This window comes from Nerophis lumbriciformis, linkage group LG33 (assembly GCF_033978685.3).
Source record: "Nerophis lumbriciformis linkage group LG33, RoL_Nlum_v2.1, whole genome shotgun sequence".
Classification (NCBI taxonomy): domain Eukaryota; kingdom Metazoa; phylum Chordata; class Actinopteri; order Syngnathiformes; family Syngnathidae; genus Nerophis; species Nerophis lumbriciformis.
The window spans coordinates 5140125-5167500 of NC_084580.2; the positions used below are offsets into that span (position 1 = coordinate 5140125).

Sequence of the window (27376 nt, forward strand, 5' to 3'; positions counted from 1 at the left end):
ATATATATATATATATATAAATAAATAATAACAGTATATATTATATACTGTACATATAATATGTCAATTTTACATATAAATGTTATATTTTATATTGCTACTATGGAACACATTTTAGTCTACTTTATACCTGCATTATCCTTTCCATCCTTACACTTTCCATCCTTTGTAACTGAGCTACTGTGTGGAACAATTTCCCTTGTGGATCAATAAAGTTTGTCGAAGTCTAAGTCTAAGTTCCTTTAAAATAAACTAAATCTCAAATCTCAATGGAAATCTCTTTCTGTATTTAAAAAATAAGTAAAAATCATGATGATGCAAATATATAATTTGGAGTAAATTATTGTTTTAATGTTTGTTTATGTTGTTGTATGTTATGAAATACAAATATTGCCTTAATAGTATTCTGAGTTGAACAACACATGTAACTTTGTGAATAGGGGCTCAGATATAAGTTTATACTTTTTTCTGATCCTTTTCATTCATCCATCCATCCATCCATTTTCTACCGCTTATTCCCTTTGGGGTCGCAGGGAGCGCTGGAGCCTATCTCAGGTACAATCGGGCGGAAGGCGGGGTACACCCTGAACAAGTCGCCATCTCATCGCAAGGCCAACACATTTAAATATTATGTTCATTGTTTTTTATTACCTTGATTGAATTAAATAAAAGCAATAATGGAAATGGAAATATAACAATACAAACCTATGGTCTGTGACAATATAGTGTACCGTACATACAGTTTGTTTTTGTTGTTTATTTTATTTTATTTATTTATTTATAATATGCAACATTTACATACAATCAAGAAATAATAATACTCAAAACAAGTACAGAAATAGTACAAAAAAACATTTATTTATCATTTAAAAAAGTACAAAACAGCGCCAGGGGCTGGTCAACTCAATAAAGTAACTAAAACAGAATGCAAAATATATATATGTAACAAAATGTAAAGCCATACGCTCACAAAAGATCCGTAAATAATCCAAATTTGGAACACAGCATCAATAGTTTTCACAGCTTTTTGGTTGTTAGAGGTAGAAAGCGTTTTAGAGTTTGAATTGTTTTTTAAAGGCACAAAAAACAAGTCGGGTATTGAGAAACTTACATTTATTAATGTAAAACTTAACCAATATTATAATGAGGTTGCAAAGGTAAAATTAATTTTAAATTTTTTTTTTCATACAGTGTAAATCCAAATAGCAAAGACATACAGTTAGTATGTCTAATCCAGTCACCATTGTTTTACTGAGCATCTACTCCCCACCGCTAGATGGCACACACTCCCTTTTGCTACATAAACACAATCAGCGACAACAAGGTTTGTTGTCAGGAAGTTGCAAAAAAAGAAGTTACTGGTTGACAAAACGCTAACATGATCTATGGGTAGGTGTGTTTATCGTTTATAGAGCCAGGATTGAAAATATGTCAGTGAAAGCAGCATTTCTTTCTCCTCTGTAGACGTTCTTGAGGGATAGAGCTGACAGAAGAAGCAGGTCATGAACGAGAATTTTAACAGAGCTCCCGGAGCAGGGAGAAGCCTAAATCTTGCAGCAGATTCTGGTCTACAGAGTGCGGTGTGGAACAGTGACAGCAACGCGACGCTTTTCAACCAAAGGGTACCTTTGAGGCAGCCGAGGACGTACCCACCCCCCGGCAACTGCAACAATAGTCCGGTCACGGAAAATGGCGCTTGTGGTGGTAAGGCAGAAACAGACAGGCTGGCTAATGCTAAACTAGCTAATCAACATTCGATTGCACGTTCGAAACTCCCACTTGTTTTGGTACCTTACTGCAGGCCGAAGTGCGTCACGGCCAAATTTAAGCACATTTCACAGTCCCACTTCCTCTATTTACGAAGAAAACCACTTAACCCACGTCCAAAACTGGTTCTACTCGTCGATAAATACCTCTGAAATGAGCTAATTTAATGTAGTTTGTGATCCATAAAAGTACCACTTTGACAAGTAAAACTGACGTTTTCCCTAATTTGGTTAAACAATATTATACGTTTAAGATATATACGGCAGTGTTTTAGTTCTTGTCTTGCGCTCCTATTTTGGTGGCTTTTTCTCTTTTTTTTGGTATTTTCCTGTAGCAGTTTCATGTCTTCCTTTGAGCAATATTTCCAGCATCTACTTTGTTTTAGCAATCAAGTATATTTCAGTTGTTTTTATCCTTGTGGGGACATTGTTGATTGTCATGTCATGTTTGGATGTACATTGTGGACGCTGTCTTTGCTCCACAGTAAGTCTTTGCTGTTGTCCAGCATTCTGTTTTTGTTTACTTTGTAGCCAGTTCAGTTTTAGTTTTGTTCTGCATAGCCTTCTCTAAGCTTTAATGCCTTTTCTTAGGGGCACTCACATTTTGTTTATTAAGCTTTAGACACCTTTTTATCTGCACCCTGCTTCCCGCTGTTTCTGACATCTACACGCAATTAGCTATCGTCTGCCACCTACTGATATGGAAGAGTATTACACGCTTACTCTAGACAGCACCGACCACTCAACAACACATCAGTTGCAGACTATAATTACTGGTTTGCTAAAAATATTTTTAACCCAAATAGGTGAAATTACATAATCTCCGTGAGATAGCACACCAGACTATCTCACGGCACACTAGTTGAAAAACACTGATATAAGGGTATGTACACTGATATAAGGGTATGTAAGCTATCTTACGAATATATTTAATGTTAGTTACATAGCTTGGTAATAGGGATGCTGGAACAGATACCTTTTAAGCGATCATTTACAGACCTTTACAACCGATAACGATATCCGATATTTATGTATATGCATTTACACAAGGTTTTGTGAGAAGAAATTATTCGAAGAGTTCACACTTTTACCCAAAATGTCGACACTCTAACAAATAATAAACAAACCTAAAGCAAAAAATAGGATGTTATCAATTTTGAACTATCCATCCATCCATTTCCTACCGCTTGTCCCTTTCGGGGTCGCGGGGGGGTGCTGGAGCCTATCTCAGCTGCACACGGGCGGAAGGCGGGGTACACCCTGGACAAGTCGCCACCTCATCGCAGGGCCAACACAGATAGACAGACAACATTCACACTCACATTCACACACTAGCTATAATTTGAGAACAAATATCCTTCCCACTGTAATTCTGACCCATGCAAATAATTAGAATCATTGGGTAGACCCAAATGATGTCGGAATTTATTGATATTTCAACTTTTTACTAATTTCATTTACTAGCAACTTTAATATAATATGTCCAACACAATATACACTAATGACAAGGGTGTATGTAAATGACACATATTTGATGCTCTAGCTGGTGGATCTACCTAGTAGGGATGCACAATAATATTAGCGGCCGATAATTTACAAACAATAATGGCAATTATGACGTCCATTTGATATTTCCGCTAATGAAAAATATACCGGTAATAATAAAGGCTTATCATCTTTGTGTTTGTCTCTTTGTTGTGGCTTGTGCTGCTACCTGGCTGCCAAACTCCTGTTCTCTCCTCCCGTACGATATGGTCGCATATTTGTAATGTCACGATACTGCCTGTGCTCCTTCTTGTTTTGCAGAAAAATGCATCATAGCGCGACAGTCACCAGTATGGTCTTTCTTTAACGTGTCAGAAGAAGACATTTTAATGTAATTATCACGGTGGAAGAGGGGTTAGTGCGTCTGCCTCACAATACGAAGGTCCTGAGTAGTCGTGAGTTCAATCCCGGCCTCGGGATCTTTCTGTGTGGAGTTTGCATGTCCTCCCCGTGACTGCGTGGGTTCCCTCCGGGTACTCCGGCTTCCTCCCACCTCCAAAGACATGCACCTGGGGATTGGTTGATTGGCAACACTAAATTGGCCCTAGTGTGTGAATGTGAGTGTGAATGTTGTCTGTCTATCTGTGTTGACCCTACGATGAGGTGGCGACTTGTCCAGGGTGTACCCCGCCTTCTGCCCGATTGTAGCTGAGATAGGCTCCAGCACCCCCCGCGACCCCGAAGGGAATAAGCGGTAGAGAATGGATGGATGGATGTAAAAACAACTTTTCTTATCAGCTTTTGTGTATCTGGGATCCTGAAAATTTGAAATCAAACCATTGCAAATATATTCATATAATAATCGTCCATTTTTTCTTCCAACAGGCAGAATTTGCTCTATTCAGTGATGTCTGCGGATATTTTCATATATGGTAGAAATTTACTCAAAGATTTTTGCGTCAGTCGGCCATTGTAGTCCGACGCTATAGTCAATAAGTTTATTTTTCTCTATCCTCTTGCCATTTGTAATACAAAATAGTAGGGGTGTAGGAAAAAATTGATTCAAATTCAAATCGCGATTCTCGCGTTGTACGATTCAATATCGATTCTCATTTTTCAAAAATTGATTTTTATTTTTATTTTGAATTTAGAAAAAAAAAATTAAAATTTTTATTAATCAATCCAACAAAATAATACAAAGCAATACCATAAAATTGCAATCCAATTCCAAAACCAAACCAAACCCAGCAACACTCAGAACAGCAATTAACAGAGCAATTGAGAGGAGACACAAACACGACAGAACAATCCAAAAATAGTGAAACAAAAATGAATATTATCAACAACAGTATCAATATTAGTAACAATTTCAACACAGCAGTGATTAAAAAATCCCTCATTGACATTATCATTAGACATTTATAAAAATAAAAAATAAAGAATAGTGTCACAGTTACTTGAACTTGCATCCCATCTCATAAGCTTGACAACACACTGTGTGCAATATTTTCACAAAGATAAAATACGTCATATTTTTGGTTCATTTAATAGTTAAAACAAATTTACATTATTGCAATCAGTTGATTGTCCTTTACAATTATAAAAGCTTTTTACAAAAATCTACTCTGTTTGCATGTCAGCAGACTGGGGTAGATCCTGCTGAAATCCTATGTATTGAATGAATAGAAAATTGTTTGGAATCGGAAAAATATCGTTTTTGAATCGAGAATCGCGTTTAATCGAAAAAAACTATTTATAATCGAATCGTGACCCCAAGAATCGATATTGAATCGAATCGTGGGACACCCAAAGATTCGCAGCCTTACAAAATAGCATATAGTTCTAACATATATCTGTCAGTAAACTCAATATGGAAGCGCTAAAAACTACAACAAAGCTGGTTGGGAGAAGACATAGTAGAAGTGGAGGCGCGTAAATAAGACCGGCCACATAACGGCGCATCCTGAAGAGACGATTAGAAAGTGGCTTGAAGATGGTCTGTAAAACATAATCTATGCAAAATTTTAAAAAAACTACACCAGTAAGATTGCAGCAACACTTTAACAAGTGGAGTCACATCACTTGTTGATAGACAAAAATAAAATAAGTACAATTATATTTTCCACTGACCGTAATGAAATAGTGCAGTAAGTGCCTGCCTCATAGAGAGGCAGCATTTAATTGTAGAAATAAGGGTTAAAATAATGAAGTGCATTTTTTCCTTTAAGAAATCATAATTGTTAGTTAACATTTACCTGTGTTGACAGATGAATTATGAACTACTCGTTGTGTCGTCAAGTTATTTCCCTCTAAAGGCTTTTCTTTAAAACTGTTGCCTCTTATCAAACACTTTCCCATCAGTTCTGTGGTTTTATGTTGGCTGCTGTCAGCGCTATTAAAGCTAAGTCTCAGCCTAGCAGCACAGGCAGCTTCCATAACAATAGTGAATTTTAAAGGGGTCGTATTATGATTTATTTAAAACACTTCTTTGTGGTCTACATCAGTGGTCCCCAACTACCGGGCCACGGCCCGGTACCGGTCCGTGGATCGATTGGTACCGGGCCACACAAGAAATAAAATACAAAATAAAAATAAAATAAAAACTTTTTTTTTTTTTTTTTTATTAAATCAACATAAAAAACACAAGATACACTTACAATTAGTGCACCAACCCAAAAAAATCTCCCTCCACCATTCCGTGGGACAAATTTTCAAGCGTTGATCGGTCCGCAGTTACAAAAAGGTTGGGGACCACTGGTCTACATAACATGCAATAGTGGTTCTACATCAAAATTTTGCATAGATTATGTTTTACAGACCGTCTTCAAGCCACTTTCTGATCGTCTCTTCAGGATGCGCCGTTGTGTGGCCGGTCCTATTTACGTGCCTCCACTTCAACTATGTCTTCTCCCAACCAGCCATGTTGTAGTTTTTAGTGCTTTCATATGGAGTTTACTGACAGATATGTTAGAACTTTATGCTACTTTGTATTAGAAATGGCAAGAGGATAGAAAAAAAGAAGCTTATTGGCTACAATGGCCGACTGGCGCAAAGATCTTTGAGTAAATTTCTACCATGTATGAAAATATCCGCAGACAACATCACTGAACAGAGCAAAAACCGAACGGCCTGTTGGAAAAAAAAAAAGGAAGGAACACAAGATTATTATATGAATTTTAAATAATATTTGCAATGGTTTGATTTAAAATTTTCAGGATCCCAGATACACAAAAGCTGATAAGAAAAGTTGTGTTTTCATAATAATTAAATTAAAATGTCTTCTTCTGACACGTTAAAGATAGACCACACTGGTGACTGTCGCTCTATGATGCATTTTTCTGCACACAACAGGGAGCACAGGCAGAATCGTGACATTACAAATATGCGACCATATTGTACGGGAGGAGAGAGCAGGAGTTTAGGAGCCAGGTAGCAGCACAAGCCACAACAAAGAGACAAACACGAAGATGATAAGCCTTTATTATTACTGGTATATTTTTCATTAGCGGAATTATAATTGCCATTATTGGTTGTAAATTATCGGAGCTAATATTATTGTGCATCCCTACTAGATAGATCCACCAGCTAGAGCATGCAATATGTGTCTTTTACATACACCCTTGTCATTAGTGTCACGGGTGAGCTGGAGCATTTCCCAGCTAAGAGGCAGCATACACCCTGGACTGGTCACCAATCACAAATAGACGAATCAATAACACTCACACCAAAGGCCAATTTAGAGCCATAATGAAACTAATGTGCATGTTATTGTACGGCTTGAGGCAGCCTAAGTACAGTATACAGAGAAAACACACACACATGCACAGGGCGTACATGGAAAGTCAATACCAACATGTTCCAACTGAGTTTCCAACCCAAATCTCCTTACTGTGAGGAACCACATTTTTGCGCCGCTGTCCATAGGTTGTTAAATGTCACCATAGTAGTGTCACCATTCTCTACTTCCACTTTCAGACAGTAAAGGCCAGCAAAGCATAAACACCAATAGCCCCTCTGTCTCCGGGAAGTCTAACCATTTGGATTCTTTGGTTGAGTTCTCCAAACTCTCCGCTAGCGCTCCAGAGTTTGTCCCTACTGCCGTGTACCAATATGATGTAAGACAGTCACAGCATTCATTGTTTCAAAAGCTCTGTAGCTACTATGTATTCTGTATTACTTGTATGCTATCTTTCTTTTCAGACTTTTTTTGACCACGAAGAAGAAGATTTTAGCGCGCCATCTTTGGCTGATATGGTTAAAGACTTCCTTTGCCACCTGAGCTCCTCACCTGGAATGTTTGAGTCAGATGTTGAGTACATAACAAGCGTGCTTAATTCCTTTATTACAACCGAGGAGTTGTTGGCAGAGCTGGTGGAGCTGATCTACACAGAGGTAGGAGCGCTCAGGACTGATTTTGCTCTTCAATGTGTGCAATTTGATGATGACCAAAACTATTGAAAAACACTGTATACTATTTTTCAACTTTTTTAAATATCTCTCAGAAGTCCCACATTAGTATTTGGGCAGTGTATTGCCCAAAGTTTACCCAAGATGCTGGAATTTAGATTTTTTTTAAAGCACTCCAAGTATACCCTACTGCGAACGAGGAATGCAACGATTAAACTTGATTAAGGATGTCACTGTTAATTCATCACAATGGTACACCGTGTGTTCAGTCTTCCTCACTTGCTATAAATGGACGTTACGGTGGCACGTTATTTTCGGCACCACCTGCTACAACTAACAAAACAAAGCAATACACATCCTTACGGTGTACACACATATCGTGAGGCACGCTAGTTTGCTACATTAGCTTAAAATAGCAGCAGAACAAATGGGCAAACTTTTTCCACACAAAAAAAGGAGTAAGTCAGCATGAGAACATTTCAGGTACTTAGAAAATGACAAGAGAGTCTGTGAAGACAATGACTCACTTGTTTGCAAAACCTGCCAAAAGAAAGCTAAATGGTCTAACAGAACTGCCCATTACGTCAATGACGAGCTCCCGGTCAATCGCTGATAAATAAAAATAGACATCGTTACCTATCATAAATCTTCCCTATGACGCCACATCTGTCACTTGATTGACACATACGGCAACTAGGGCTGGGCGATATGGCCTTTTTTTAATATCTCAATATTTTTAGGCCATATCGCGATACATGATATATATCTCGATATTTTGCCTTAGCCTTGAATGAACACTTGATACATATAATCACAGCAGTATGATGATTCTATGAGTCTACATTAAAACATTCTTGTTCATACTGCATTAATATATGCTCATTTTAAACTTTCATGCAGAGAGGCAAATCACAACTAAGTCAATTGACCAAGACTGTATTTATTAAACAGTTATTAAGCAGTGGCACAAACATTCATGTCATTTCCAAAACAGAAAGTGCAAAATTGTCAGAGTCATTTTAAAACAAGCTACCTATTAGCCACCTACTCAGTGGCCTAGTGGTTAGAGTGTCCGCCCTGAGATCGGTAGGTTGTGAGTTCAAACCCCTGCCGAGTCATACCAAAGACTATAAAAATGGGACCCATTACCTCCCTGCTTGGCACTCAGCATCAAGGGTTGGAATTGGGGGTTAAATCACCAAAATGATTCCCGGGCGCGGCCACCGCTGCTGCCCACTGCTCCCCTCACCTCCCAGGGGGTGATCAAGGGTGATGGGTCAAATGCAGAGAATAATCTCGCCACACCTAGTGTGTGTGTGACAATCATTGGTACTTTAACTTTGGTACTTTAACTTTAACTTTAACTATTAGTGCACTTTTGTGCATGATGTCACTAAGATGACATCATAACAATACTAAATTAAAGTGCACTTTTTGTACAGAACACCACTACAATAGTTTAAAACAAATAAAGTGCACTTTTGTGCATGATGTCACACAAAATATTTAAATAAGTGTCAAATAAAAATGAGCTGCATAATAGTAAATGAAATTGTGTACCGTATTTTCCGCACTATAAGCCGCCCCGGGTTATTAGCCGCACCTTCAATGAATGGCATATTTCAAAACTTTGTCCACCTATAAGCCGCCCCGGACTATAAGCCGCGCCTACGCTGCGCTAAAGGGAATGTCAAAAAAACAGTCAGATAGGTCAGTCAAACTTTAATAATATATTAAAAACCAGCGTTCTAACAACTCTGTCCCAAAATGTACGCAAATGTGCAATCACAAACATAGTAAAATTCAAAATAGTGCAGAGCAATAGCAACATAATGTTGCTCGAACGTTAATGTCACAACACACAAAATAAACATAGCGCTCACTTTCTGAAGTTATTCTTCATTCGTAAATCCTTCGAATTCTTCGTCTTCGGTGTCCGAATTGAAAAGTGTGTGTATAAGGTAAGACATATTATCTGGCACTTTGTTTCGCAATATTAAGCAAACACAACTTTTCTTACCTTCTGGTACCTGCTGATCTGTATTTGGGATCTCTATAAATCCTGAAAAATTGTGCGAGTCCGCCTTTGTAGTCCGTGACGACACCGTAGTCTATAAGCGTCTTTTCATGAACCGGAAACACCAAGAAGCACCACCTTTAAAATCATCCAGGTGAAGTTCGCTTGCTAGCGTTGTTGCCTTCATTCGAATAGTGATGGTGCTGACACTTCTGCTTGCTGCTCTCTGCTCAACAACCCACTGTTCGAGTTTGTCCTCCCAACAGTTGCCATCTTGCTTTGTTCCCTCGGAAACTCTGTTTTGTCTTCTTTACCTGGCGCAGGTCATCTTCTTGCTTCCTCCACCTACGCACCATTGATTCATTTATGTTATATTCTCTTGCTGCTGCTCTATTTCCGTGTTCTTCGGCATGACTTATTGCCTTAAGTTTAAATTCTGCGTTATACGCGTGTCGCTTAGTAGGAGCCATTTTGTGGTCTGGTCTTTACAGATGTAAACACACAAAGGAAATGAAACGAAAATCCGCGCGCTTCTTCTTCCGGGGGCGGGTGGTTGCTTACAGTAGAAGAAGAAGCGCTTCCTGTTCTATGGGGGCGGGTGCTTACCTTGGCGGTTGCTTGCGTAGAAGAAGAAGCGCTTCCTGTTCTACCGGGAAAAAAGATGGCGGCTGTTTACGGAAGTTGCGAGACCGAAACTTTATGAAAATGAATCTTAATATTTATCCATATATAAAGCGCACCGGGTTAAAAGCCGCACTGTCAGCTTTTGAGTAAATTTGTGGTTTTTAGGTGCGGCTAATGGTGCGGAAAATACGGTATGTCCTTCGCTATGTTCCTGCGGACGTTATCTTCTTTTGTTGTTGACTATTTTTTTCATACGGTGTTGATCTGGAAATGTTTGCCTCGGCATTTTGATGGTGTGGCACCGAACAGAGATGTTGACATGCGGAGTAAGCACTCTTCATTCTCTAGCAGGTGACTTTTCAAATTATGCTACATATTAGCAGTAATGCTACTTTTTGTAGCAATCCTTTTCCCCCACACTTGACAAATTACGGTTGTCTGTTCGACATATTCCCAATTGAAGCCAAACCACCGCCAGACGATAAACCCCCTGCTGTTTTTCTTGGGAATTAATTCTTCCTTCATTTGTTACCAGATTCGCACCTTCTTTCTCTCGTATTACCGCTCGCACCACTCCGCTAGCATCACAGCTAACGTTGCCCATGCTGCTACCTCTCTGCTCCGTGAGGGCGTATACGTATGTGACGTATGACGTGACAGTATGTGATGTATGTAAGAAGGTGCGCTTGCTGTCTGTGAGAAGGACAGACAAGGAAGAGTGGGAAACGCCTGTAGTGTAATGCCTGCAGCTAAAAGCAACTGCGTGAGAACGTATACTCGAATATCACGATATAGTAATTTTCTATATCGCACAGAGACAAACCCGCGATATATCGACTATATCGATATATCGCCCAGCCCTAATGGCAACAGAGTGTCTTGTAAGATGCCCGCTGGCTTTTGAGATCTCAGTATGAAAAAAAAAAAAAAACATCAGGCAGGAACTTGAAAAGCACTTTTTATTTCAACACAGGCTGTCTCCCACACACATGCCGTCAAGACAGGAACTACACAGTTCTCTGTCTTCACTATAAAAATGCTGCTCCAACAAAATAAGGGTCTCAGAAATCTAACTTACCCGAGCTAGCGAATTATGGATTTAGCCTCCTTTTACACACTGGAATTTTTACCAAGTCATCTTTTTTGGGGAAATACCACAATATCGTACTAAGGCCTTAAAGGAGAACTGCACTTTTTTTTAATTTTGCCTATCATTTACATACAGTATAAGAGACAAGAACACATATGCCATCCATCCATTTTCTTCCGCTTATCCGAGGTCGGGTCGCGGGGGCAGCAGCCTAAGCAGGGAAGCCCAGACTTCCCTCTCCCCAGCCACTTCGTCCAGCTCTTCCCGGGCATCCCGAGGCGTTCCCAGGCCAGCCGGGAGACATAGTCTTCCCAACGTGTCCTGGGTCTTCCCCGTGGCCTCCTACCGTTCGGACGTGCCCTAAACACCTCCATAGGGAGGCGTTCGGGTGGCATCCTGACCAGATGCCCGAACCACCTCATCTGGCTCCTCTCTGCCAAAGTAAAGCAGCGGCTTTACTTTGGCAGAGCTTCTCACCCTATCTCTAAGGGAGAGAGCCCTGCCACCCGGCGGAGGAAACTAATTTCGGCCGCTTGATCTTGTCCTTTCCGTCATAGCCCAAAGCTCATGACCATAGGTGAGGATGAGAACGTAGATCGACCGGTAAATTGAGAGCTTTGCCTTCCGGCTCAGCTCCTTCTTCACCACAACGGATCGATACAACGTCCGCATTACTGAAGACGCCGCACCGATCCCACGATCCACTCTTCCCTCACTCGTGAACAAGACTCCGAGGTACTTTAACTCCTCCACTTGTGGCAGGATCTCCTCCGCAACCCGCAGATGGCACTCCACCCTTTTCCGGGCGAGAACCATGGACTCGGACTTGGAGGTGCTGATTCTCATCCCAGTCGCTTCATACTCGGCTGCGACCCGATCCAGTGAGAGCTGAAGATCCTGGCCAGATGAAGCCACATCATCTGCAAAAAGCAGAGATCTAATCCTGCATCCACCAAACCGGATCCCCTCAACGCCTTGACTGCGCCTAGAAATTCTGTCCATAAAAGTTATGAACAGAATCGGTGACAAAGGGCAGCCTTGGCGGAGTCCAACCCTCAGTGGAAACGTGTCCGACTTACTGCCGGCAATGTTGACCAAGCTCTGACACTGATTATACAGGGAGCGGACCGCCACAATCAGACAGTCCGTTACCCCATACTCTCTGAGCACTCCCCACAGGACTTCCTGAGGGACACGGTCGAATGCCTTCTCCAAGTCCACAAAGCACATGTAGACTGGTTGGGCAAACTCCCATGCACCCTCAAGGACCCTTCCTAGAGTATAGAGCTGGTCCACAGTTCCACGACCAGGACGAAAACCACACTGTTCCTCCTGAATCCGAGGTTCGACTATCCGGCGTAGCCTCCTCTCCAGTACACCTAAATAGACCTTACCGGGAAGGCTGAGGAGTGTGATCCCACGATAGTTAGAACACACCCTCCGGTTCCCCTTTTTAAAGAGAGGAACCACCACCCAGGTCTGCCAATCCAGAGGTGCCGCCCCCGATGTCCACGCGATGCTGCAGAGTCTTGTCAACCAAGACATCCCCACAGCATCCAGAGCCTTAAAGAACTCCGGGCGGTTCTCATCTACCCCCGGGGCCTTGCCACCGAGGAGCTTTTTAACTACCTCAGCAACCTCATCCCCAGAAATGGGAGAGCCCACCACAGATTCCCCAGGCACTGCTTCCTCATAGGAAGACGTGTTGGTGGGATTGAGGAGGTCTTCGAAGTATTCCCTCCACAGATCCACAATATCCGCAGTCGAGGTCAACAGAACACCATCACCATACACGGTGTTGATAGTGCACTGCTTCCCCTTCCTGAGGCGGCGGATGGTGGTCCAGAATCGCTTTGAAGCCGTCCGGAAGTAGTTTTCCATGGCTTCCCCGAACTCCTCCCATGTCCGAGTTTTTGCCTCGGCGACCGCTGAAGCCGCACACCGCTTGGCCTGTCGGTACCTTTCCGCTGCCTCAGGAGTCCTATGACCCAAAATAACCCGATAGGACTCCTTCTTCAGCTTGCCGGCATCCCTCACCGCCGGTGATCACCAACGGGTTCTAGGATTACCGCCACGACAGGCGCCAACTACCTTGAGGCCACAGCTCCAATCAGCCGCCTCGACAATAGAGGTTCAGAACATGGTCCACTCGGACTCAATGTCCAGCACCTCCCTCGTGACATGTTCAAAGTTCTTCCGGAGGTGGGAATTGAAACTCTCTGACAGGAGACTCTGCCAGACGTTCCCAGCAAACCCTCACAATGCGTTTGGGCCTGCCAGGTCTGTCCGGCATCCTCCCCCACCATCGCAGCCAACTCACCACCAGGTGGTGATCGGTAGAAAGCTCCGCCCCTCTCTTCACCCGAGTGTCCAAAACATGAGGCCGCAAATCCGATGACACAACTACAAAGTCGATCATGGAACTGCGGCCTAGGGTGTCCTGGTGCCAAGTGCACATATGGACACCCTTATGCTTGAACATGGTGTTCGTTATGGACAATCTGTGACGGACACAAAAGTCCAATAACAAAACACCACTCGGGTTCAGATCTGGGCAGCCATTCTTCCCAATCACGGCTCTCCAGGTGTCACTGTCATTGCCAACATGAGCGTTGAAGTCCCCCAGTAGAACGAGGGAGTCACCCGGGGGGCACGATGGCGAGCGCCTGTCCCCATGGGGCCCGGCCGGACACAGCCCGAAGAGGCAACGTGGGTCCCCCCTCCAATGGGCTCACCACCCATAGCAGGGGCCATAGAGGTCGGGTGCAATGTGAGCTGGGCGGCAGCCAAAGGCAGGGCACTTGGCGGTCCGATCCTCGGCTTCAGAAGCTAGCTCTTGGGACGTGGAACGTCACCTCGGTGGCGGGGAAGGAGCCTGAGCTAGTGCGCGAGGTGGAGACGTTCCGGCTAGATATAGTCAGACTCACTTCGACGCACAGCAAGGGCTCTGGAACCAGTTCTCTCGAGAGTGGCTGGACTCTCTTGCACTCTGGCGTTGCCAGCAGTGAGAGGCAACGGGCTGGGGTGGCAATTCTTGTTTCCCCCCGGCTCAAAGCCTGCACGTTGGAGTTCATATGTGTTTTTTTTTTTATTTGCACGCTAATTTGTAATAATCAATTCAATCTAGGTGGCGAGCAATGATGCTAATGGGGGTAACCCATTTTGTCTCTATATCACTCTGAAAATGCATCCAAAAAGCACCAACAATACTCTATTTACATCTCGTGACCTAAATATCAACCAAGTATTAGCAATTTTATTTAAGACGTTTATGCTGATAAACTACTTTTAGCCGAGCCTTGATCACAGAGATAACTATATTGTGCAGCAACAGCGTTGACATAATGAGCTGCACTCCTGATCACCTCTGAGTTGATGAAAGTTAATTCTATATTTTAGATCATGCCTCTCTCTCGTAAAGAAAAAGGTTGTGGTCATAAACTGAAAAATTGCTCATCTGTGACATTCAACTTATACCCGTAGATGAGTCACATGACACCAAAAGACGCTAGTTTGCGGTACCGTTTTTTTTTTTTTTTAACCCCTCCGCAAGGATTGTGATTAATTCTTCAGCGAAACAAGATTTTAACATCCCATCAGCTGGCATTCTAGTGAGAGCAGAAATTGTACAGTAAGTGATTGTTGTAGGTTTGTGGCTCCAAGAAGCGCAAGTGTGCACTTGCTCACTTGTTACGTATTTACTGTAACGCTGTCCAACATAATAAAGGCCATATCACATACAACGTAACATTGTTTACATCACTTATATAACTTTGTGAGCTACAGTGCTATCATGCTAGGTTTTCTTAGTCTGTTGCTGACTTACATAAGAGTTCAGGGCAGAATCATCAAGGTACAGGCGTCTAAGGCAGTATCATGTTTATCAAGATTTTTTTTTCTTCAGGAAAATAGAATTTCAAAAGTAACCTCTTCTCTTAAATGTGGAGAAAACAAACATAGGAGATTTGACCATTTTGTCACATTTGTTCCTCATGAAAACGGTCGTAGGACACATTGCGCTGCTGACCCGTCTCCGCTCGGGATGGTGTCCTGCTGGCCCTACTATGGACTGGACTCTTACTATTATGTTGGATCCACTATGGACTGGACTCTCACAATATTATGTCAGACCCACTCGACATCCATTGCATTCGGTCTCCCCTAGAGGGGGGGGGGGGTTACCCACATATGCGGTCCTCTCCAAGGTTTCTCATAGTCATTTACATCGACGTCCCACTGGGGTGAGTTTTTCCTTGCCCTTATGTGGGCTTCGTACCGAGGATGTCGTTGTGGCTTGTGCAGCCCTTTTAGACACTTGTGATTTAGGGCTATATAAATAAACATTGATTGATTGATTGATTGCTGTTTGAACTGATTTTTGCATGATAGGTTACCTTTTAATGTCTTCTTATATTGCAGTCTACTGCCATTCCCAACTTCTCCTATACGGGCGCACGGCTCTGTAACTATCTGTCCCATCATCTCAGCCCACCGAGCGGGAACTTTCGTCAGCTGCTCCTCCACAGGTGACTTTACACGGGGATAAAAGTCGTTAGTCCCTCTGTTATTTTCTCCTGCAGAATAATAGAGCCTTGTTTGTTGTAGATGTCAAAAAGAATTTGAGCAGAGAGATGTGGCTGTGCGAGGAGACAGAGAGACACAGAACAAGTTCCACTCCTTTGTGCTCTTTTTGGGAGAGCTCTACCTTCATCTGCAGGTAAGACAACCCAATCATGTCTGCTGTAGTGTGTTAAATGTTACTGCTTTATTTTGGGGCATAATTATTTATGTTTGTTTTGTTCAAAAAGAGGGTTGTTCATTAGTATATACCGTATATATATATATATATATATATATATATATATATATATATATATATATATATATGTGTGTGTTTGCCCAAAATCTTTGAAATCTTTGTCTGGATCATGATCAACAAATTAAATAGAGAATCACTAAATAATTCACTGTTCTTGAAAAATATGAAATAAAAAGTATAGGTATCGGCAATACCTGCCCTGAATTTAATTTTATTGGATTGATACCATAATGTGAGGTACTGACCTACCCTAGTGTCAATTGTGAAAATGTCTTTTTATCTGTTTTTGTTCAGATAAAGTGTGGCAAAGGCGCTATAAAGCGAGCCGAGATTCTTCTTACTGCATTGAGAGAGCTGTTGAACACTTTACTCTCCAATCCTGTAGATGCAAACATCATCTGTGCAGTCAAACTTCTCAAGGTTCTGAATCTCTCTTCTCTTACTCCATTATGTGATCACATTAAGCAGGTGTGGCTAATCAGCATTATTTTTCCTTTTTAAAGCTGACTGGGTCCATCCTGGATGATGCTTGGAAAGAATGTGGGAAATCGTACATGGAGGAGCTGATCCAGAGGATTGAAAGTATAGTACTGGATGCTACATGCAGCAGGTATATGTGCCTGTGAGTGTGTAGGTGCTTGAATGCAGCACACAATTCAAACAAAAAATGTGTTTAATATGATAACATAATTTTATTTAGTGAGTGTAAGATGACTTCTGATTTTTTAATATCAGTGAATAGGGAAAAGGTACCAGCTAATATTCAGGTCAATACAGTACTTCAAATGTCTTTCAAAAAGTCTGTTGTGACCAATTGGGCTGACAACTATTTTAATAGTCAACTAGTTACCTATTTCCATATGATTTGGGAAATTGTGTTAGATGTAAATATAAACGGAATACAATGATTTGCAAATCCTTTTCAACCCATATTCAGTTGTTTATGCTACAAAGACAACATATTTGATGTTCAAACTGATAAACATTTTTTTTTTTTGCAAATAATCATTATCTTTAGAACTTGATGCCAGCAACACGTGACAAAGAAGTTGGGAAAGGTGGCAATAAATACTGATAAAGTTGAGGAATGCTCATCAAACACTATTTGGAACATCCCACAGGTGAACAAGCAAATTGGGAACAGGTGGGTGCCATGATTGGGTATAAAAGTAGATTCCATGAAATGCTCAGTCATTCACAAACAAGGATGGGGTGAGGGTCACCACTTTGTCAACAAATGCGTGAGCAAATTGTTGAACAGTTTAAGAAAAACCTTTCTCAACCAGCTATTGCAAGGAATTTAGGGATTTCACCATCTACGGTCCGTAATATCGTCAGAGGGTTCAGAGAATCTGGAGAAATCACTGCACGTAAGCAGCTAAGCCCGTGACCTTCGATCCCTCAGGCTGTACTGCATCAACAAGCGACATCAGTGTGTAAAGGATATCACCACATGGGCTCAGGAACACTTCAGAAACCCACTGTCAGTAACTACAGTTGGTCGCTACATCTGTAAGTGCAAGTTAAAACTCCTATGCAAGGCGAAAACCGTTTATCAACAACACCCAGAAACGCCGTCGGCTTTGCTGGGCCTGAACTCCTCTAAGATGGACTGATACAAAGTGGAAAAGTGTTCTGTGGTCTGACGAGTCCACATTTCAAATTGTTTTTGGAAACTGTGGACGTCGTGTCCTCCGGACCAAAGAGGAAAAGAACCATCCGGATTGTTATCGGCGCAAAGTTGAAAAGCCAGCATCTGTGATGGTATGGGGGTGTATAAGTGCCCAAGACATGGGTAACTTACACATCTGTGAAGGCGCCATTAATGCTGAAAGGTACATACAGGTTTTGGAGCAACATATGTTGCCATCCAAGCAACGTTACCATGGACGCCCCTGCTTATTTCAGCAAGACAATGCCAAGCCACGTGTTACATCAACTTGGCTTCATAGTAAAAGAGTGCGGGTACTAGACTGGCCTGCCTGTAGTCCAGACATGTCTCCCGCTGAAAATGTGTGGTGCATTATAAAGCCTAAAATACCACAACGGAGGCCCCCGGACTGTTGAACAACTTAAGCTGTACATCAAGCAAGAATGGTAAAGAATTCCACCTGAGAAGCTTAAAAAATGTGTCTCCTCAGTTCCCAAACGTTTACTGAGTGTTGTTAAAAGGAAAGGCCATGTAACACAGTGGTGAACATGCCCTTTCCCAACTACTTTGGCACGTGTTGCAGCCATGAAATTCTAAGTTAATTATTATTTGCAAAAAAAAAAATAAGTTTATGAGTTTGAACATCAAATATCTTGTCTTTGTTGTGCATTCAATTGAATATGGGTTGAAAAGGATTTGCAAATCATTGTATTCCGTTTATATTTACATCTAAGACAATTTCCCAACTCATATGGAAACAGGGTTTGTACTATCTTAACAATTTTTCAACTAATCTGATTATGAAGTACACCAATTCAGTGGCTCTTATTTAGCCAACGGCTTTTACATTCAGCTTGAGATATTTTTAGGCATGTGCTAACTGTTAAGGTAATTACTTAATTCAGAATGTATTTATACTGTAATTGCGCTATTTATTAGACTGTTACAAAGAATACTTATTCAACTCTTGTCTATTTAAAAGCAAAGACAGGCAAAGTGCTGACAAAAACAAAGTGTCATTTTTTATGAAAACAAAGGACAGTTAAAATCAGCAATAAAAAGCAAACACCAGAACCCCCTAGCTTCGTCGAAAAGAAAAAGTAACTTTTTTCGATGATGATGATGATGACAGCTACATAGATAAAGTTTCGCTGGCGGACTAGGCTAAAATGATCGTTAAAGATATTTTTTACACAACTTTGTCTCAATTTGAATACACCCCCATCCCCCTTGTTTTTGCCCTCCCTCCTTGGTTTTACGTGTTCATGTAAATCAAGAGGCGTTCAAATTATCCGTCAGGTAGGGGGAAGGGTGAAGTACCACCCTTGACGCGAAGTAAGCTCGCAGACCTTACACTATCAAGTGCAAGGAGAAAGATGGCAGACCAGAAACCCAGAGAAGTGTACAAATGTAAGTAATAAGCAAAATTAATGATTTTCATAACAGTGACACTTTTGGTTTTAGTCAGACTTTAAACCTTTGCTACTGCACAGCTTCAAACATTATTGGCTTCAAACACAAATACACAATAAAACGCATTTTACATACCGCAAGCTGATAGCTCATGGGCCAGCACTTGGATATTTCGCCAAAAAGTTGTCTTTTAAACATCTTCTTCTTAACGAAGACAGGCGAAAGAAAATGACAAGAGCACAACAAAAGCCGAATATCGCGTGTGACGGCATCCTGAAAATAAACAAACATTTGTTGCATCCGCATTACTTCACTGCTGGCAAACGGTGAGAGATGATGTAGTGAGATTCGAGAAACGTACGTATGCATAGGGGTGTATTTGTAATACTTCGCCATGACACTAGATGCTAGAGCCAGAGGGGAGGGGAAGGAGGGGGAATTCAAATTGAGCCTTGGTCTCTCTGTTGTTAGGTAGCTGGGTAAAAAGCTGAATATTTTACCAAGGAGAGGTCGGAGACTGACATACTTACGCTTTAAATACTCTCGCATCACAGATGTGCTGCTATGAAAGCAAGGTTAGCTTTGCAAATTGAGCCAGTTATTCATGTCTTTGCCGTGTTAAGGGTTTAATGTTCCTATACTTTCCATGTTTACACTCTGTGTTGTTGCCAGTGACACAGCCTTTTTTTCTCTGTCTGTTGCTGCTAATAACCAACTATTGTCAACGAGTTTATTTGTACACTGTGCTGGCGACATCATCACATTAGCCTCACATCCCACCTGTCACCTATTTCCGCAAACGTGCGTTGCATGACGTGCACATCAAAACATGCTGCAATGCATTAAGCTGACTGTTGCAATGCAACATTTTCCAGCGTCCAACATATAACAACTCTCCTCCTCTCAACCATGACCCCCATTGCTTGCCTGCAATAACAAGCCAAGTAGTCTGTAAACACTGCTCCAAAGTATTGAATTTGTGTTGATTTAATGTGGATACGAAACAAAGCTTTTTTGGTGAAAAGGCAGTGTTACATGATAAAAGAAGGTGGTCAGCTAAAGGTGAACAGCTGATTTTACTATTTCCGGCGGTGACGTTAGACAACTACCACCATGTGATATGTGACCATACAATGACAAAATATACTACATTACTAAGACTATAGTACTAAAGATCTGTCCTCTGCGGCACAAGGGCCATCTGTGGCCTGTGACCCGTTTGTCGTAGGCCCTTGGCACACTGCAGATACAAAATTAAACAAAACAAATAAAACACAAAAATTGGAAGAACAGCAAGGGATAGCCGCACTTCCAATAAAGTGACTATTGGGAAAACCAGTTGTTAAATTTTTATGTTGAGATAGTGAGGGGTGTTGTCTTTTAATCCAATTTAGTCACCCAATTAACTAAGTTACTTTTTGAAGGAGTAATCAATTCGCATTACTTTTTCAAAGTAATTGTTGCAACACTGCCTACCAGCCACCTCATAAGTTACAACCACAATTGATTAATACAAAATATTTGTTTGATCTGTGCAAAAATAACACCCTTATTTAATTTTCATAGATAGCTAATTACCGTATTTTCCGCACTATAAGGCGCACCGGATTATTAGCCGCACCTTCTATGAATTACATATTTCATAATTTTGTCCACCAATAAGCCGCCCCGGACTATAAGCCGCGCCTACGCTGCGCTAAAGTGAATGTCAAAAAAACGCTGCGCTAAAGTGAATGTCAAAAAAACAGTCAGATAGTTCAGTCAAACTTTAATAATATATTGAAAACCAGCGTTCTAACAACTCTGTCCCAAAATGTACGCAAATGTGCAATCACAAACATAGTAAAATTCAAAATGGTGTAGAGCAATAAATAGCAACATAATGTTGCTCGAACGTTAATGTCACAACACACAAAATAAACATAGCGCTCACCTTCTGAAGTTATTCTTCATTCGTAAATCCTTCGAATTCTTCGTCTTCGGTGTCCGAATTGAAAAGTTGCGCAAGCGTGGGATCCAAAAATGGCCGGCTCCGCCTCGTCGAAGTCATCGGATTCAGTGTCGCTGTTGTTGTGCAGCAGTTCTGTGAATCCTGCCTTCCGGAAAGCTCGGACCACAGTTGTGACCGAAACTATCTGCCCAGGCATTTACGATCCACTGGCAGATGTTGGCGTATGTCGACCGGCGCTATCTGCCCGTCTTAGTGAAGGTGTGTTCGCCTTCGGAGCTGTGTGAAAAAAGCCACCCGGCCTCTTCGCGTAAACTTCCCTTAACCACTCGCTCATCTTTTCTTCATCCATCCATCCCTTCGAGTTAGCTTTTATGATGACGCCGGCTGGAAAGGTCTCTTTTGGCAAGGTCTTCCTTTTGAATATCACCCTGGGTGGAAGTTAGCATGGCAAGCTAGAACCACAGTGAAGGATGACTTCTCATTCTCTGTGGTGCGAATATTCACCGTACGTGCTCCCGTTCCACAGTGCAGTTCACAGGAATATCAGTTGCTGTGAAATACGGTAGTAATCCGTGTGCGGATGGAGAGATTGCGTCTTTTTATGAACCGGATCCTTGTCCTTTGTAGGAGCCATTTTGTGGTCTTTACAGATGTAAACAGGAAATGAAACGTACGGTGATATCCGCGCGTTTTTTCTTCTTCTTCCGGGGGCGGGTGAAGCGCTTCCTGTTCTATGGGGGCGGGTGCTTTCCTTGGCGGTTGCTTGCGTAGAAGAAGAAGCGCTTCCTGTTCTACCGGGAAAAAAGATGGCGGCTGTTTACCGAAGTTGCGAGACCGAAACTTTATGAAAATGAATCGTAATAAAGCGCACCGGGTTATTAGGCGCACTGTCAGCTTTTGAGAAAAATTGTGGTTTTTAGGTGCGCCTTATAGTGCGGAAAATACGGTACTGGCGATGTGTGTTGAATGCTTTATAGTAGTTTCTTGCTTTATAACGTGCATCATTGTGAAGCTGAATATAGCAGAGGAACAAAAATTAGGTGTGCTTCACTCCTCAGGGATGTCCGACAAATGCTTCTAAAGCTAGTGGAGCTGAGGTCTAGTGACTGGGGAAGAGTGTGTGCTGCGGCATCGAGCAATGCTACACCCGACAATGACCCCAACTACTTCATGGTGAGTCTCAAGTCTGCTGTAATCGGCCTTCCTAAGTTCTTTACATAAATTATGGTGTCCTCTTTAAATTCTTACAGAATGAGCCCACATTCTACACAGAAGATGGAACTCCTTTTACAGCAGCAGACCCAGGTATGGAGAGGAACTTTACAAAATAACAGCACTTGAGATAGTATGGCAAAAATAACCTGATTTGGAGTATTTGTGAAGAAAGATGCAACTGTCAATGTTTTGTGTGGCTCTTATTCCCTGCTTGTTAGCCTTGTATGAGCAGAGAAGGTGGTTTAAATGCTGAAAAAAAACATTCTACGACTGTTGTTTTTACAGAATACGCTGAGAAATATCAAGAAATTATGGAGAGACAGGACTATTTCCATGATGTGTGTGAGGAGAATGAAAATGACGAGTAAGTACTCCAAATTAAATACATGTACAAAACATAAATGAGCGGATATAGTTTTCTAAGTTATCGTTTCTTTGATATACAAGTAAAGTGTGTGTGTGTGTGTGTGTGTGTGTGTGTGTGTGTGTGTGTGTGTGTGTGAGATCCTTTGTGTATTTATTTCTATATATTTATTTATTTCGATACATTCATCCATTTTCTACCGCTTGTCCCTTTTGGGGTCGCGGGGGGGTGCTGGAGCCTATCTCATACATATGTATGTTTATATATTTATATATATATATATATATATATATATATATATATATATATATATATATATATATATATATATATATATATATACAGGTAAAAGCCAGTAAATTAGAATATTTTGAAAAACTTGATTTATTTCAGTAATTGCATTCAAAAGGTGTAACTTGTACATTATATTTATTCATTGCACACAGACTGATGCATTTAAATGTTTATTTCATTTAATTTTGATGATTTGAAGTGGCAACAAATGAAAATCCAAAATTCCGTGTGTCACAAAATTAGAATATTACTTAAGGCTAATACAAAAAAGGGATTTTTAGAAATGTTGGCCAACTGAAAAGTATGAAAATGAAAAATATGAGCATGTACAATACTCAATACTTGGTTGGAGCTCCTTTTGCCTCAATTACTGCGTTAATGCGGCGTGGCATGGAGTCGATAAGTTTCTGGCACTGCTCAGGTGTTATGAGAGCCCAGGTTGCTCTGATAGTGGCCTTCAACTCTTCTGCGTTTTTGGGTCTGGCATTCTGCATCTTCCTTTTCACAATACCCCACAGATTTTCTATGGGGCTAAGGTCAGGGGAGTTGGCGGGCCAATTTAGAACAGAAATACCATGGTCCGTAAACCAGGCACGGGTAGATTTTGCGCTGTGTGCAGGCGCCAAGTCCTGTTGGAACTTGAAATCTCCATCTCCATAGAGCAGGTCAGCAGCAGGAAGCATGAAGTGCTCTAAAACTTGCTGGTAGACGGCTGCGTTGACCCTGGATCTCAGGAAACAGAGTGGACCGACACCAGCAGATGACATTGCACCCCAAACCATCACCCGACCATGCAAATTTTGCATTTCCTTTGGAAATCGAGGTCCCAGAGTCTGGAGGAAGACAGGAGAGGCACAGGATCCACGTTGCCTGAAGTCTAGTGTAAAGTGTCCACCATCAGTGATGGTTTGGGATGCCATGTCATCTGCTGGTGTCGGTCCACTCTGTTTCCTGAGATCCAGGGTCAACGCAGCAGTCTACCAGCAAGTTTTAGAGCACTTCATGCTTCCTGCTGCTAACTAGCTGTGATGCTAGCGCAGCCGCTAAGGTGCGCGCCTGCTCAAACGTCCTCTGCGCACGGCAAATCTATGCCACGCACAAAATCAAATAAAAAAATAAGCGCTTAACAATTTTCGACACACGGACACGACTGAGACAACAGTTTTCGTCATCATTGTTCAAATATTGTGACGTCTGTCGAGACGCTTATCTCCATTCGGTGCCACACGTCCAGACTCCACACCATCAAAATGGCAAAAAGTTCCACATCAACACCGTATGAAAAAATTAGTGATTTTTTTAGTTGTGATTTCCTTCTCTGCATGAAAGTTTAAAAGTAGCATATATTAATGCAGTATGAAGAAGAATGTTTTAATGTAGACATGCAAGCCTTGAAAGAACATTTTGAAAATCAAGACTGCATTTCCTGCAAATGGGTGCATTTCTACCCTATATTTTAACTTTAGATTTATTCTCATATCAAACTCTTTTGGCTGTCTTTTTGACACTTACATCAGGCGCCCCCCTCCACACCCTGGATTATAAATAATGTAAATAATTCAATGTGATTATCTTGTGTGATGACTGTATTATGATGATAGTATATATCTGATAGTATATATCTGTATCATGAATCAATTTAAGTGGACCCCGTCTTAAAGAAGTTGAAAAACTTATTCGGGTGTTACCATTTAGTGGTCAATTGTACGGAATATGTACTTCACTGTGCAACCTACTAATAAAAGTCTCAATCAAAACACATAGAATCATCATACTGCTGTGATTATATGCATCAAGTGTTCATTCAAGGCTAAGGCAAAATATCGAGATATATATTGTGTATCGCAATATGGCCTTAAAATATCGCAATATTAAAAAAAGGCCATATCGCCCAGCCCTAGTTCAATGATGCCATTTCTGTTTGTCATGTATAATTTTGTCTATTTTGTCTTTATCCTTGAATAAACAGGTCAGTTTCTTGTTACCAACCATTGTGTATTATTCAAACTCCCCTAATTCAGCTGGCTAGTTGTTATCAAGAGTACTAAAACCCTTTTCAACATGATTCTGACAACTAAGCAGGCTAAATAAGTTTAAACTTTAATTCATGCTCGGATAGGCCAGTATCGGTCGGTATCGGATCGGAAATGCAAAAACAATATCGGATCGGAAGTGCAAAAACCTGGATCGGGACTGTGTGTGTGTGTGTGTGTGTGTGTGTGTGTGTGTGTGTGTGTGTGTGTGTGTGTGTGTGTGTGTGTGTGTGTGTGTGTGTGTGTGTGTGTGTGTGTGTGTGTGTGTGTGTGTGTGTGTGTGTGTGTGTGTGTGTGTGTGTGTGTGTGTGTGTGTGTGTGTGTGTGTGTGTATATATATATTATATATATATATATATATATATTTATTTATGTGTATATATATATATGTGTGTGTGTGTATATATATATACACACACATATATATATATATATATACACTTAAATATATATATATATATATATATATATATATATATATATATATATATATATATATATATATATATATATACATATACACATCCATCCATCCATCCATTTTCTACCGCTTATTCCCTTTGGGGTCGCGGGGGGCGCTGGAGCCTATCTCAGCTACAATCGGGCGGAAGGCGGGGTACACCCTGGACAAGTCGCCACCTCATCGTAGGGTCAACACAGATAGACAGACAACATTCACACTCACATCCACACACTAGGGCCAATTTAGTGTTGCCAATCAACTTATCCCCAGGTGCATGTCTTTGGAAGTGGGAGGAAGCCGGAGTACCCGGAGGGAACTCACGCAGTCACGGGGAGAACATGCAAACTCCACACAGAAAGATCCCGAGCCCGGGATTGAACCCAAGACTACTCAGGACCTTCGTATTGTGAGGCAGATGCACTAACCCCTCTGCCACCGTGAAGCCCTATATATACCGGTATATGCATGTGTATATATACATATACACATGCATATATATATATATATATATACACATATATATGTATATGTATGTATGTACCGTATTTTCCGCACTATAAGGCGCACCGGATTATTAGCCGCACCTTCTATGAATTACATATTTCATAATTTTGTCCACCAATAAGCCGCCCCGGACTATAAGCCGCGCCTACGCTGCGCTAAAGTGAATGTCAAAAAAACGCTGCGTTAAAGTGAATGTCAAAAAAACAGTCAGATAGTTCAGTCAAACTTTAATAATATATTGAAAACCAGCGTTCTAACAACTCTGTCCCAAAATGTACGCAAATGTGCAATCACAAACATAGTAAAATTCAAAATGGTGTAGAGCAATAGTAACATAATGTTGCTCGAACGTTAATGTCACAACACACAAAATAAACATAGCGCTCACCTTCTGAAGTTATTCTTCATTCGTAAATCCTTCGAATTCTTCGTCTTCGGTGTCCGAATTGAAAAGTTGCGCAAGCGTGGTATCCAAAATGGCCGGTTCCGTCTCGTCGAAGTCATCGGGAGTCAGTGTCGCTGTTGTTCTGTGAATCCTGCCTTCCGGAAAGCTCGGACCACAGTTGTGACCGAAATATCTGCCCAGGCATTTACGATCCACTGGCAAATGTTGGCGTATGTCGTCCGGAGCTGTCTGCCCGTCTTAGTGAAGGTGTGTTCGCCTTCGGAGCTGTGTGAAAAAAGCCACCCGGCCTCTTCGCGTAAACTTCCCTTAACCACTCGCTCATCTTTTCTTCATCCATCCATCCCTTCGAGTTAGCTTTTATGATGACGCCGGCTGGAAAGGTCTCTTTTGGCAAGGTCTTCCTTTTGAATATCACCATGGGTGGAAGTTATCATGGCAAGCTAGAACCACAGTGAAGGATGACTTCTCATTCCCTGTGGTGCGAATATTCACCGTACGTGCTCCCGTTCCACAGTGCAGTTCACAGGAATATCAGTTGCTGTGAAATACGGTAGTAATCCGTGTGCGGATGGAGAGATTGCGTCTTTTTATGAACCGGATCCTTGTCCTTTGTAGGAGCCATTTTGTGGTCTTTACAGATGTAAACAGGAAATGAAACGTACGGTGATATCCGCGCGTTTTTTCTTGTTCTTCCGGGGGCGGGTGGTTGCTTAAAGCGCTTCCTGTTCTATGGGGGCGGGTGCTTTCCTTGGCGGTTGCTTGCGTAGAAGAAGAAGCGCTTCCTGTTCTACCGGGAAAAAAGATGGCGGCTGTTTACCGAAGTTGCGAGATCGAAACTTTATGAAAATTAATCGTAATAAAGCGCACCGGGTTA

General features: G+C 41.5%; 1 protein-coding gene across 2 annotated transcripts in view; it reads left to right on the forward strand.

Moving 5' to 3' along the window:
* Positions 1–1280: 1280 nt before the first annotated feature.
* paip1 (poly(A) binding protein interacting protein 1) overlaps positions 1281–27376 on the forward strand; it is a 35205-nt gene continuing 9109 nt past the window's right edge. The window contains exons 1-11 of one of the 2 annotated variants that reach the window (XM_061928935.1): positions 1281–1389; positions 1465–1704; positions 7227–7366; positions 7452–7643; positions 15809–15915; positions 15995–16106; positions 16503–16628; positions 16712–16830; positions 22282–22396; positions 22474–22528; positions 22724–22802. In XM_061928935.1, coding sequence (XP_061784919.1) covers positions 1503–1704; positions 7227–7366; positions 7452–7643; positions 15809–15915; positions 15995–16106; positions 16503–16628; positions 16712–16830; positions 22282–22396; positions 22474–22528; positions 22724–22802 — 1247 coding nt within the window. In that variant the 5' untranslated portion in view covers positions 1281–1389; positions 1465–1502. The remainder of the gene's footprint in view (positions 1390–1464; positions 1705–7226; positions 7367–7451; positions 7644–15808; positions 15916–15994; positions 16107–16502; positions 16629–16711; positions 16831–22281; positions 22397–22473; positions 22529–22723; positions 22803–27376) is intronic. The other variant, XM_061928936.1, reaches the window with a different exon arrangement.